General features: G+C 36.5%; 1 protein-coding gene across 1 annotated transcript in view; it reads right to left on the bottom strand.

Moving 5' to 3' along the window:
- LOC149748708 (doublecortin domain-containing protein 1-like) overlaps positions 1 to 13,966 on the bottom strand; it is a 66,344-nt gene that overhangs the window by 36,291 nt on the left and 16,087 nt on the right. The window contains exons 2-4 of the mRNA XM_089915015.1: positions 12,862 to 13,131; positions 11,472 to 11,637; positions 10,857 to 11,010 (exon numbers count right to left, since the gene is read on the bottom strand). Coding sequence (XP_089771141.1) covers positions 10,857 to 11,010; positions 11,472 to 11,637; positions 12,862 to 13,131 — 590 coding nt within the window. The remainder of the gene's footprint in view (positions 1 to 10,856; positions 11,011 to 11,471; positions 11,638 to 12,861; positions 13,132 to 13,966) is intronic.

Raw genomic sequence — 13,966 nt, 5'->3', positions numbered from 1 at the left:
ATATTAACTTGATTTATATTTTCTCTGTATATTGGAAAAATATTACATTTTTATACTCATGACTAATTAGCATTTTCATTACCATGTCCCGCCTTGAATTTACTCAGAAACCAGAATATGTATCATGGAGGACAAAGTAAGAAGAAGCAAAAAAGTCATAGGCTTAGTGCATTACTTTGCACGGGTTCAGAACTGTAAAACCAATGAAACTTTAAAAATTATTGATTCTAACCACCCATTTCATTTACTCAATTAGTCATTCAACATACATTCACTGAGTGCCTAGCAAACGTTCCTGCACAGGCTCCGGACATGCAGGCTCAGTGGCCATGGCTCACGGGCCTAGCCACTCCGCAGCATGTGGGATCTTCCCAGACCAGGGCACGAACCCGTGTCCCCTGCATCGGCAGGCGGACTCTCAACCACTGCGCCACCAGGGAAGCCCTCTTGTTCTTTTGGGAGAACAAGAAAGGAAAACAACACACAGTATGACAGGTGCTTAGTCAGAGATGTCACAGGGTATTGAGGGAGCCTGGAGTAGGGGCACATGCCACAGCATGTGGTGGCCAAGAAAGTCTCCCCAGGGGAAGGATGTGAGGTAGGACTTGAAGGATACGTGGAGTTGGCAAAAGAGGGAAAGCATCCTCCAGGGAGGGAAAACAATGTAGGTGAAGACCCAGAGTTATGCAACAATATGATGGACTGTTGGGAGGAAGCTGAACACAGAGAGGCCAGAGATGGGAGCAAGGAGGGCGGGACGTAGCCTATACAGATCAGAGCCTCTGTATAACACTAAGAAGTCCCACATTCCCCAAAGCAAGCCATTCTATCTAATCTTTTGGACAGGAGGGACTACTGGAAAAATCTTCCTTACATTAAGGCAAAATCCATTTCCCTATGGAACAAAGCTATTGGGGTAAGTGAGGATGAGTATGGATCTGGAACAGCATGTCTTGAAGTGTGCACCACAGGCCTTCTATATGAGAACCAACTGGAGGACCAGGGAACCCTCACATTTAGCAACACGAGGTGAATGACAGCTCTAGGTACATATGCCTTCATATGAAGAAAGGTGATGAGGGCTGACAGCCAGGGTAAGCGTTATTACATCCAGAGGCAAGAAGAGAAACAGGATCTGACTCTTTTACACCAGCTTGGAACACCTAGGATGCTCAACAAAGACCTGAGTGGGTTTTAGCCCTGGTGAGAAAGAGGGTTAAGCAAGCCTGGGAGTGGGTGGAATATGGAGTAATCAAGCAGTGAGGGGACTGTTGGGCATGGGGGACAGGAAGCCAGTCTGAATATTAAAGCAAGAAATGTATTGCCATCTAAACCCACTTTGAACTTCTCAGGAAACATACTAGCCATAGCTAACAAATGCTTTCTACACCTCTGTCTTTTGTTAACTTTCTTATCTCAAAACCCTGACACCCCTCCCAGGGCTGAGGCTATCTGGTACCTTTGTAAGAATTAGAAAACAGCCTCGGGCCTCCCTGGTGGTGCAGTGGTTGAGAATCCGCCTGCCAACACAGGGGACATGGGTTCGATCCCTGGTCCAGGAAGATCCCACATGCCGCGGAGCAACTAAGACCGTGCACCACAACTACTGAGCCTCCTTCAGCTGTGCACGACAGGGAGCAGTGGCCCGAAACCTTCCCAAAGGTCACCCCGTCTCCTCTTTCTTACTTCCTTACTTTCAATAGTAGTTAATAAGCACCTACTGTATGCAAGGTACTATGAGAAATACAAAGGGAAGTGTTAAATGAAGAAGAAAGCCTCCCCCCACCTCCCCAACCACCAAAAGAAAAAAAGATTGAGGGTAGAGAATGGGTAAAAAAGGGCATTCCTGAAAGGATGTGGGAAGACTGAAAATCACAGATCTATAGGTTCCCGGGAGAATAATTTATCCCAGCACTCCACTTTGGACCATTGTCTCGTCTCAGACAATCATTAGCATAACCATTAGCCTCTCTGCCATGTAATTATTCTTGGGCTGGCTTACTCTGGCCCCCTGCCAAACGGGAACATTCACAAATCTACATATGAATTTGGGATAGGGGATTTTTAATATACTCCTTCTAAATGTCCACTCACTGTTTGCAGCCAGGCAGTCTGCTCTAATGAGGTCTTTACCCTCCCCTCCCACCACCACCTCATTGGAATATGGATGGTTCATCATGGTACCTATTTGGTCCGTCATTCAATCAATGAACAACATTTACTGAGCAACTATTAAGTGCCAGGTCCCGTGCCAAAAAATGATGGTGAACAAGGCAGCCATGGTTTATGCCCTAAGGAACTTGGTTTAGAGGGGAAAACAGATGTTTACTTCACCAATGACTATAAATCTGTTGGTCACAAAAGGGTACATTGAGAATGAGTGTATCCTTACTAGTGGGAGCTTCCGCAGAAAGTAGGACCAAATACAATGTCAATCCATCCATGAAGCTCGAAAGCAGGAGCCCTGGAGTTCCCCTTTGGAGAGTTCCTCAATCTCCCCCTTGTTGACAGTACTCTCAGCAAATTCTCTGTCCCTACACACACAACTGTCAAAGAAGGGGTCCTAGTCTCACTTTATCATCTCATGCCCTCCTTTAAACTTGCTAGCCACACCTAGTGGGTTCCAAAGCATCATGACCAGACCTGTCCCAGTGTTTCTCCCTAGAAAGTTAAGAGCCCACTGGGTGAGGATAGGGGTGAGGCCTGCACTCTAGTGAAGTTCTACTGAAGGTCTGTCATAACCTTGGGAAAAACTTCCCCAAAGGGCTACATCCCAGTCAAGTCCCCTTGACTGTTCATGTTCATACACTTACTCTCTTGCAACACTCAGAGAATATTATGCCCCAACCATAGGATGTACTTTATTTTGAAGAACCCACAACCTATTTTATTTTCCTGGTTTTGTTTATAACCAAATCATGAAAAAAATAAAGCATGTTCTAGCATTAGAAGGTCTATCTACAATATCACCACATTTTCTCAGTCTACTTTAATGAAAGCCAATACCTGTCAAGAAATTAAATAAACCTGAGTGCTCCCCACATTGTAATTTTCCATTTTGCATGTGCAAGGCAAAGAGAATACTGCCTTATTCTGTCACCAGAATAAAAACAGCAAACTTGCAACTTCAAATCCATGAGCTTATTAAAAATCTTATTTTTAAAAATTCATTCTCTTGTACTTGGGCAATAAACTTGAAAATACATTAATGCTCTGTCAAGTAAGTATAGATAATGACATTAAATGTGAACAAGCACATCATTTCATGGGTGCAAGACGAGTTTATAAAATATAAATGCTCTGACAGTAAGAAAACATACTGCTATATTCAATTATATCATCTGCTCAAAATACAATTGCTTCTATGTTTGGTAAATAGACTAAATCCAGGTCACATTCCTGTGTTCAACTGAGTTTCTAGTCACTCCCTTTTCTCTAAATACTTGCGTTCTTTGTTTCTACATGTTCTTAAGTGTCATCATTTATTGCTATAGGCATGATGGCTATACTTAACTCATAATGACAGTGGTTGTCATTAGATTTTAACTCAGTAACACTAGTCTGACATATCATTTGAAGTATGTCTTCAATTTAAATTTGATTAAAATTACAAACATCCCATCTATTGTGCCAATCAAAATGTTGTCACCCTTTCCTTGAACTTTTCTGTGAACTTTCTTGAAATAAGTTATGGCAGCTTAAAGTTAAGGCTCGCCTTGGGTCATAAACATATTTTAAAATACCACTCTTGGAATTGAGCAGAGTAAGGCCAATTGGGGCTCCTTTTCTAAAAGGACTTGATTTTGACTTACACCCCAGAAAAATTCTCAAGGCAAAAAGTACAATATAGTGAGACTTCCAAGGCTTTAACTCAGATTCCCATATCATGCTGTAACACAAGTGCTTGGTAGGGATTTTAATTTGGTTGTATGTATTTTAAGATCTTGGACCTAGCAAATACCTTTGGTAGTAAAACCAGGTACTTTCATGTATGCAAAACTGATGGAAACGTGTTGAGCAAGAGCTGGAGCAAAAGAAGGAAAATAGATAAAGAACATGTGCAAATACAATGTTTTAGACACATATACAGCAGCCTTCTTACATACATCGTCTTATTTACTCCTCATAGCTACACTATTGGGCTCAATTTATGGATGAGGAAAATGAGGCTAAGAGAGGTTAAGTGACTTGCCCAGGTTCATAGAGTAGTTTGCTTCCCTGGCAGTGATAAAAAAGTAGAGACAAATTATTGTGTTGTTGTTGCTGTTTTCCCAAACCCAGGCAGCTATTCTGGGAAGGTAACAGTGGACACAAGGTTCTGATTAATAGCCTTGGGATTTTTTTTTTTTTTTTTTTTTTAGTGTTTTTCTATGTATGGGAAGATGCAAGAGCCTGGGCTCATTGAAAATATTCCTTTGATATGCATCTTTTTAAAGATAAATAAATTTATTTATTTATTTTTGGCTGTGTTGGGTCTTCGTTGCTGCGTGCGGGCTTTATCCAGTTGCAGTGAGCAGGGGCTACTCTTCATTGTGGTGCGCGGGCTTCCCATCGTGGTGGCTTCTTTTGTTGCGGAGCACGGGCTCTAGATGTGCGGGCCTCAGTAGTTGTGGCACACGGGCTCAGTAGTTGTGGCTCGCGGGCTCTAGAGCACAGGCTCAGTAGTTGTGGCGCACGGGCTTAGTTGTTCCGCGGCATGTGGGATCTTCTCGGACCAGGGCTCAAACCCGTGTCCCCTGCATTGGCAGGCAGATTCTTAACCACTGTGCCACCAGGGAAGCCCTGCCTTGGGATCTTAACAGCATTTGGAACTTTAGTTATGTGTATGAAATGCTATTCTCTGTGTTCTATTTTGATGACGGACTTATAAACATTTAATTTTCAAATAATTTATCGTTTTTTTTAGAAAATTAAGACACTATCCAATAATCCTTTTAGATATTACCTCTATTATACAGGTAAGGATAATGACATGCAGACCAATCTGCCCAAGGTCATATAACAGGGACTAGAATCTTGCAATACCATTAGACTTCAAGTCGAGTGTTATTCCCACTAAATAATAAGGCATTTCTCATGTCTCTCCTAACAGATATCTGAAAGCTTCAAAAACGAATGGTTTGGAAGGTAAAACCCTGAAAGAGTACGTATAGACTATATAAATGAATTCTCAGGTAAAGTAGCAAGCAGGGTAGGTAGACAACTGCCTAAGAGATTTCATTTAAAAAGGTTACTGCAAATGCCTGGTTCAGATTTTAAATTCCCTCCTTTTGTTTCCATGACATCATTTATTCTTGTGATACTACCCTTTTTATTGCCTTTATAACACTTAACACTGTCAATAAATAACTTATTTAGTTCTCTATATGTTTATGTCTATTGCTTCTTCCACCTTATTAGAACCAGAGTTCCACAAGACCTCTGTCTTGTTCACACCATATCCTGGCATACTGTAGGTATTCAATAAACACTACTTGAGGAAATGACTGACTGAAAGAATGGTCTCTCTTTAACTAGTCCTCTGTCTCCTTAGACGGAACCATATATTTTTTTTTATTGCCTTCCACTCACTCTCTCAGCTCTAGTCAGGGAGATGTTCTCTCTGTCCACTTTTACCCATGTAGCAAACAACTCAAGGTGATAAAGACAGCATTTATAACCCTTCTGAGTTAATATCCTAGTGAGAATTAAAATTTATCAGATTTCTTTGCAGCTATGACAGAAAGACCATATCCAAAACCCTTAAAGTCAGATATGATTCCATAAGTAGAAATTTTTGAATTTCAAAAATGTTAATATGTTACATATATCAAATATTATGTAATGTGCCCAGCAAGGTCTAGGAGAGCAGCCCATAATCAAACACATTAATTATTTTTCTTCAAAACAATCGATTGGTTATACCAAATAAGGTCCTGCTATTAAATGAGTTATGAAAAAATTGTTTGGTCATCTGCAATTTTGGATTTTAGAATTGCATATAAGAGACTGTGGACTTGTAGCACTAACTCAGGGGTTGTAAGGAGAAAGTATAATACACTTTAAGCACATGCTGAGTGCATGGCATGCAGAAAGTATTCAAATTATCAGGACAGTTATAGGTTTGCAGGCATCTTCATTAAACAAGTGTAGCCTCTGTGCGCATATATACAATATATACAATTCAACAATTCATGGATATGTCAAGAATTTAGATATTTCTCAATGATTTGTTATTTTGACAGTATGAGATGTTGCCATATGCTTGCTCTAAATTTTCCTACTGGCTAAGGATTCTTTTCGGTGGGGGGGGCCGTCCATCTCTTGCAATGTCTTCAGACCCACATCTGTTTATATAGTAAGGATACTGTACACATTTATAGGTTTAAAACTTTTGAAATAGGGAAATATATAAAATATACGCCTATAGTTTTACCCTCACTTGTAGAAATAGATAAAAGAATCATGTGCTCTCTCAGAAGTGGGTTTTTTTTCTTTTTTTCTCTGCATAATATCATTTTCCTGCTTTTGGTATATGCAGCTAAGTGGGAGAGGAGGTGGACTGACAATCTCACCTAATACCTATACTATACAAACAAAATGATAATAGAGAATTTGGGAACACCCACTCTAACTCCTGTTGCAGCTGCCCAAGTTAAGTAGTGGTCACGCTATGGGTGAACATCACAAAGCCCAGTGTTAGCTTTAGCAGGACTAATGCAGCCATCGGTGTAGACAGCACTGTAGCATTGCCTTGAGATCCAGCAGCAAGAATAGCAAGTGTGGTGTGGGTAGTGGATCACTTCTTGAAACTTGTGCTTTTAACACAACCATTTAAAAGTCGACAAATTCAGGGGACATATAATGGAACAGAATATAATGCACGAATCCAGGTTCATTAAACTAATGCATTTTTTGAAAAACAAAATATGACAGAACATTTCATTACTGATGCAGATATGAGAAAAAGTGCTATGCTGCTATTTAGAATGTGTCTTGTATGCCGTGGAATTGAAATATTTCCAAATCATCAATAATTAAAATGATGAGAATCCATCATTTCACTGACATTTACTTCTACATGAAAAGATGGCCTATTTTAAATGTGCTCACACATATTCTTGTCAATCACTAGCTGTCACAACAAATTATTTCATTTTGTAGATCACATGGCAGTTAGCAGAAATCTCTAGGTTTAAATTTAGATCTTAGGTGTAGTATCAAGAACTCTTTTCATGGATTTTTTTTTTCTGTGACTACATCTTCACAATACAGTATATAAAAGATGTAAAATCCTATTCGTAATACTCAGTTTCACTTCTGGTTAACAAAACTCAGGACTGAAATGAATCACTATAAATGATAACACTGAAAGCCAAATAGTAGAATAGGATATACAGGAAAGAATGAAAATACAAAACTAAAAACAATAAATGAATAAAAATAAACAATCAGAACTCCATACACAGTGAAACTTGGACCTAATGAATTAGGCCCAAACAGATTTTTTCCCTCATCTTTTTTAAGACATTTAAGCTACTGCAGAGCATGAACCATTTCTTATGCTAGGTTTGCATTGCCTACAGCTCCTAGCAGTTATAAAGGAGCTGAGCTCTATGAACCCCATGAATCTGATGCAAGAATTTTTACTGTGCCACTATTAAGCAGAAGATCCAGGACACTGTGAATAAAACCTAAACTGTATGCCCATGAATCTGAAAACTTTAAAAATGCCTTTTCAAACAACTCATTAACTACATCTTCACCGTTCTAGAGGAATCATTAATAAATTTCAGAATCTTCAAATGGCAGAATTACAAGACTTAATAAGACAGTTGATCTTCATCAAATGTCTTCATAAAAATTCTTTCTGTTTTTCCCACACACAATTAATCTTTCTGTTTAGGTGTTCAACTTCAAATGTAAGAATTATTCTAATATTGCATTTCAACAGGGAATGCTTCATGTCAGTCTTGACCTTGGCTTGACCTCTATATGAAAGCTCTGTGTTTGGAGGTATGTGATGAATAGCTCTCCAGCTTTCTATTAAATCCAGTGCCACTGGTTGTCAACAGTGATGCTCAAAAGGGGTGGTAAAATATTTCAAAACTCAGAGATGTTCTGCAGGTCTCTTTCTACCTTAGTAAATCTGGAAATAATTCTAAGGCAATTTTCACTATCTACACTATTTTTCTAAAGAATAAGAAAATAATGAAGTATGGAAATATAATTGCCAAAATATACATAGATTTATTTGACTTTCCTGTGCTAGAAATAAAGTGAATTTTCCTTTGGAGGGCCCAAAGCATTCGGTTTAAAAATTTTTTTTAATTTAAAATCAGAGATGAAGGGATAATGACAAAAAAAGAAATCAGACTATGAGTCCCTTTTTTTTATCTGTCTCTGATCTGGCCTCGTACCTGGCACAAAGTAGACTCTCAATGAATGTTTGTTGAATGAATGAAAATCAGTATATTAAAATAATGACCAGTTACTGACTCTAATGCTTGTTGGTGAGTTGTACATAAAATATTCATGCTCATTTGGAAAGATACAACAGTAACACCAAATTCTGCCAGGTGTTTTCCTCCAATTTACCTTAAGAAAATAGAATTTTCCAACTTCTGAGAATGCCTCCTTACTCTAAATTTATCTACCACTTTCAAAGCTACTCATGCATGTTTTATTTTTATGGTAAACTCATGACAACAAGTTGGCAAATTATCGATTATCTATGAAACTCATGCAAGAAAGGTAATTTTAACCTGATTTGAAAAAGTGAATGTGTAGGCGGTATACATATATGAAATCTCCCCACACCCCTCTCAAATTATATACATATATATGATAAATTACATATATGAAACCAATTATTATTTAATATATATATAATAAATTATTGGTGTTTATATTTTTGTTCTGAAAGAAACCAAGTATCAATTTTTAGGCTTATAGGCTTATCTATGAGCTTAACTTAGACAAGTGGCTTTTTCCCCATTATACTTAAGTCTTTTTAACGGACATGTGATATGCTAGTCTGTATCCAAGCTCACCTACAATTTCTTTTCTCAAAAGACGAGGCACATCTGCCACCTGCTCTACTCCGTGTCCCAGCAACAACTGTCGAGCAGCATAAAGATTGATTATCAGTCAAAAACCATTGCACAACACCAGATTTTGGTGGGTTAAGCTTGCTGATCCAGCAAGAGATGGTGTGAAATTTTCAGGAGTGTGTGCCAACATTTTGGTGCTAAAAGAACAGCAGTGCATGTCACAGTGAAACACAGCCAAAGACACGCAGACAAAGCAGAGAAGTTTTTTGTTCTAGACTTGGCTTTAAAAGGATAAAAGAGAAAACAAAAAGTAGGAGGAAATTAGTTTGTACATTTAAAAATCATCCACCAAGCTTAGTCATGTGTGTGACATTGTTATTTTAGGCATACATGTCCAGATCTTCTAAGAAGCTTAGCTATAAATAATTTTTATATATCTCTTGCAAAATACCGTAATCATAAGAACGGCAAGTACTTCTGATTAATAAAAATAAATGAGGATCTTAAGGAAGCATTTATTACATATATATCTGCATATAAAAAAGTCACAGAAACATTTACCCACAAAGACTCATGCTTTTACACAAGCAGATGATTCACTGAATACAAATAAAGGCAGCCATATTTTAAAGTTAAAGCAAAATTTGAAAAATATATGGGTCTACACAACTGCATAGGTAATTTTCATTGTGTATTGTAGCAACAAGTTTCTTTACAAGGACCAAATTACCTTGAACTTTCTAATGAATTCAAGAAATTATTTCCTAATGATCAAGTATTCTTAAAGAGATAGAAATCCTAGTATCATTTTATATAATAACATTAATAGAAGAAGAATTTTCATCACTTCATCTGTAATGAACTTCAGAATTACTTTTTTTCTACTTATGCAATTACTGCCTAGACTTGCCTTTGGTTCACTGGCTTTAAAGCAGTTGCAGGAAAAAAAAAGAATACTTCTAATAAGGTATAAAAAGCAGAGGGGAATACAGCAGTTAGATACACTGAATTTGTACGGCAAAGTTCTTATGTCATTTAAATGTGATTACCATATACAGCACTTGATAACAGACCCTGGGTATGACATGCTTAGAAGAATATTCTTAGACAGTGGTACTTTTATTTCTCTCTTAAAACAGATTCTTTCCCACTGAAAAAAATTTTTTTTTCATTTTAGAAAATCTCCACATTTCTGAAATGTTAGAAACAATGGACTTTTAAAAAAGACCTTACCTACAAGTGTGTCTAAAATATACATATTCATATTTTGTAAATGTAAAATATATATACATTTCAAGGTTAAAAGTCAAGCTGTAGCATTTATCTTATGAAAAATTTCATTTGGAAAATCACATGTATATAAGAATTATATGTTCATTACTGGCCACATTTTCAAAATTATGTTAATGCCATCTGAAAAAAGACCAAGAGTGTAAATGAATAAATGATACTTGAAACTTTGAACTATTTTCTGAGAGAATAAGTCTAATGAATTATGTCTGTTGAGTGTCACAGAAACTAAACAGTAAATTCAATAATCTCTGATTTAATTTATTATATTTTCACCATTTAACCTCCTGCAGGCTCCCTAATGTCTATTCAGATCTATATTAAATTAAGCACCAATGCTAATGAAGGGCAATAAACGTGGCTGTCAGTGGATTTTTCTTTCATTAAGCACATTATCCTCTTACTGAGCTGTAAATGCGTAAACATTAGTTTTGTTAAACCATGCAAAAAAGACAGAATGAAAATCATTTTTTAATTGCACCGCTTAAGCAATTTACTGTGGGGGGGGTAGGGTGTTGTTGTTTTTTTTTTTACCTTTAATTTTTTTGAATGGATCTAAAAAGGGCTCTCCCGTTGAAACATAAACATCGGCTTCACAGGGTATGTCTTCGGGTTCGAGGGCTTCAGTGCCGTCTGCCAAGAATACTCGTCGTGCAGCCATGTTCAGATTCAGCTTTTCCGTGCACTCCTCCAGCAAATAACAGAAAGCAAGAGGTAAGAGAAAGGGATTGACAACAAAGAAAGTAACACATTTCCGCTAAACAAAAGACGCAATGATCAAATAGAAACCCACTGAGCCACTTGCCAAGTTAAGTAACTCAATAACTCCGCCAATATGGTTATTTTGTAGCAGTTGAAAATATACAAATAGGTTAATCACAACACTGAGAATATTTGATTCTCAAATTCTAGTCCTTGAACATTCCATCATTTTAACAATGCTATAGAGATATAAAGCCATTGTATCTGTTTAATTAAATATACTACTTATATATTGATAAAAAAAGGAATGAAATGCCTGTGAGGTCTATGTGTATACATATAAGCAATTTACAGATACAGAAAATTTTAAACAATAAATGTCATCTTTCTCACTTTTCATCGATAAAGAGAATAAGGGAAGAAATAAATCACTGAAAACTTTTGGACACCAGTTGCCAAGGTGATGGGTGGTACAGTAACTTTGGCAAAAACTGTTCTAGATCCATTTTTGTAAGCTGTCACTCTAATCACTCTGGGTTGAAGTTTGTATCTTTGAGACAATCTATGCCAATCCTGGTCCAACTTAAATTTTAAAGAAGAGAACTCTGCAACTCTGAAGAAAAAAACACACAACAATTTGTGCACGTTGATTAGTAAAAATATTTAAGTAAATATTACCCTGGGTATTTTCTACTGATATAAGCACTAACGATTGCTCCTGAATATTCCTCAAAAAAAACCCCAAAACACCTTTTTATAGGATAAGATTGCCCATATATACTTAAATATTTAAAAATATTTAATACATGATAAGTTTGCCAAAACTGTTCATGTAAAACACATATCTCAGAATAAACCATTTAAATCATTTTACTATAAAACATCACAACACTCATTTTTAAAAATTATACATATATATATGCTATATTCTAACAGAAAGCAAAAAAAATAGTAATACGGTCTTATCATCATGAAATAGTAAATGGCTAAGATTTTCCCTTAAGTTTTCATGTTTATCAAAGTTCTTTGATTTTTTTTTTTAAAGATTTGAAATTCAAATACATCATGCTAAACTTTTCGTTCTGAAGTCAATTTTATTGCTTTCATTTCAAATTGCTTGGGGGCAGTAAGAGAAGATTTCTAAGTTTTGTTTTCAGTCAAAACCAGTTTCAATCCGTATTATTTTTCTCAGCAAAAGTACATGTAAATGACTAACATGTCATACTTTTTACTTAAGAGTTCTCTAGCTAACCCTGGTAACTCCTAATGCCACAGCAGCAAAGTAAACATTTTAAAGTAAAAATCTGAGATAAATTAAAACCACGATATATCCACCTATTTGAACATATGAAAATAATGTGAATATGTTTCTTAGTTTAATTTTTATTTTTATCAACATTTTCTTCTATCCATAAACTTAACAGTTTATGATAACAATCTTGATGTGAAAACATACACAAAATGGTTTTAAAGTTCATTTCAATTGATTTTATTTCAAATATTGGTTAAATATCAAAAGTATGCATTTCTACTTTTACACAAATATCTGGTAAACCAAGGTATTTCATGGTCTTAGCCTGATTCTGCTTCAAATATTCCTTTCAGAGTTTCATATTATCCACGTTCAAGTGTATCTCATGTTCTCCCCAAGTGTAATTAGCAACATTCTACTCAGGTGCTTTCAAAGAAAAAAGTAAACAAAACAAAAGCAGAAACAAAACTCTAGAGATGTGTTACATTTTAATGTTTGAAATAGTCAACTGAGTCATTATAAATTCTTCTCAAAGGAAAAAGCTTCAACAGTCAGTTAAAAAGAACAGAGAACAGCTTTGATTACCTCAGTTGACCCACTGGAGCACTGACAGGTCTGTTTCTCTTGGATGCTGATATAAAAAAAGAATTGTTTTTACTGTTTGATTTGTAGCTATCTGGGTCTGATATTTCATCATGGCTATGATCTGATGCTGTTTGATGTGCGGAGCAATCTTGAAGTCCTGACCCTTCTGATGCTGCCGCTGAATGTAAAAGTCTGTTGGGGCCAAACTGAGGCTGCAAATAATCTTCAGTAGGTTTAATAACTGCTTTTGCCTGGGATGACATAAACTCTCTGAAAGAAACAATGCAGGGAAGAATACAGTGAATTGATGTGTGATCACTTATTAACAGCTACCACATAATAACTAGTTGTGTGCTATGTACTAGACAAAACATTACACACTTAGACAGTATTTTGCTTAAGCCTTACAATATCCCTGGGAGGTGGGTACTATTTTTATCACCATTTTACAGATTTAAAAAGTTGTGGCTCAGAGAGGCTAATTAACTTGTCCGTGGTCACATAATCAGTAGTTGACTTGGTGGGAAACAGAACAGCAAGATGTCCTAAAATAAAACCCACATTCATAACCATTAAATTTAATCACTTAATGAAACTAAAGAAGAAAAATTGTGTAATGCTTGAAGCAATGTCAAGTAACATTTTAAAATTCTTACATTGATTTATTAAACACTAGCACTCTGTTAAGTATCAGTAAATATAAAAATTAAAGAGATGTGGCTCCTACCCTCAAGAAACTTGCAAACTATCCCCTAATAAAGAGAGAATGTATGTTAAATAAACTGCTTAGAACGCTGGGTGCATATTAACCTTAAGTGCAAAAAGAATTCCTTGAAGGCAAACTTTTGTGCGTTGGAATAAAGTTGGTAAAGTCTTTACAGCAGACCTGGGATTGGGTGATAACTCATCCTGGTTTGCTCAGGACTGTCCTGCTTTGGCACTAAAGCCACACATCTCAAAAATTCTCTTAGTCTCAGACAAATTGGGACAGTTGATTACCCTACCTGGTATTTAAGCTGAAAAAGCAGTATTTAGATGAACTAAATACTTTAACAGGGGACCACATGACCTGGGGTGATATGTAAATCTATGCAAATACCAAGTC

Source organism: Delphinapterus leucas, chromosome 7 (assembly GCF_059928025.1).
Source record: "Delphinapterus leucas isolate spDelLeu-1000000601 "Yukka" chromosome 7, BTC_Dleu_Yukka2, whole genome shotgun sequence".
NCBI lineage: Eukaryota > Metazoa > Chordata > Mammalia > Artiodactyla > Monodontidae > Delphinapterus > Delphinapterus leucas.
The sequence above is the reverse complement of the archived record's forward strand: the minus strand, read 5'-3'. Positions and strand labels throughout refer to the sequence as shown.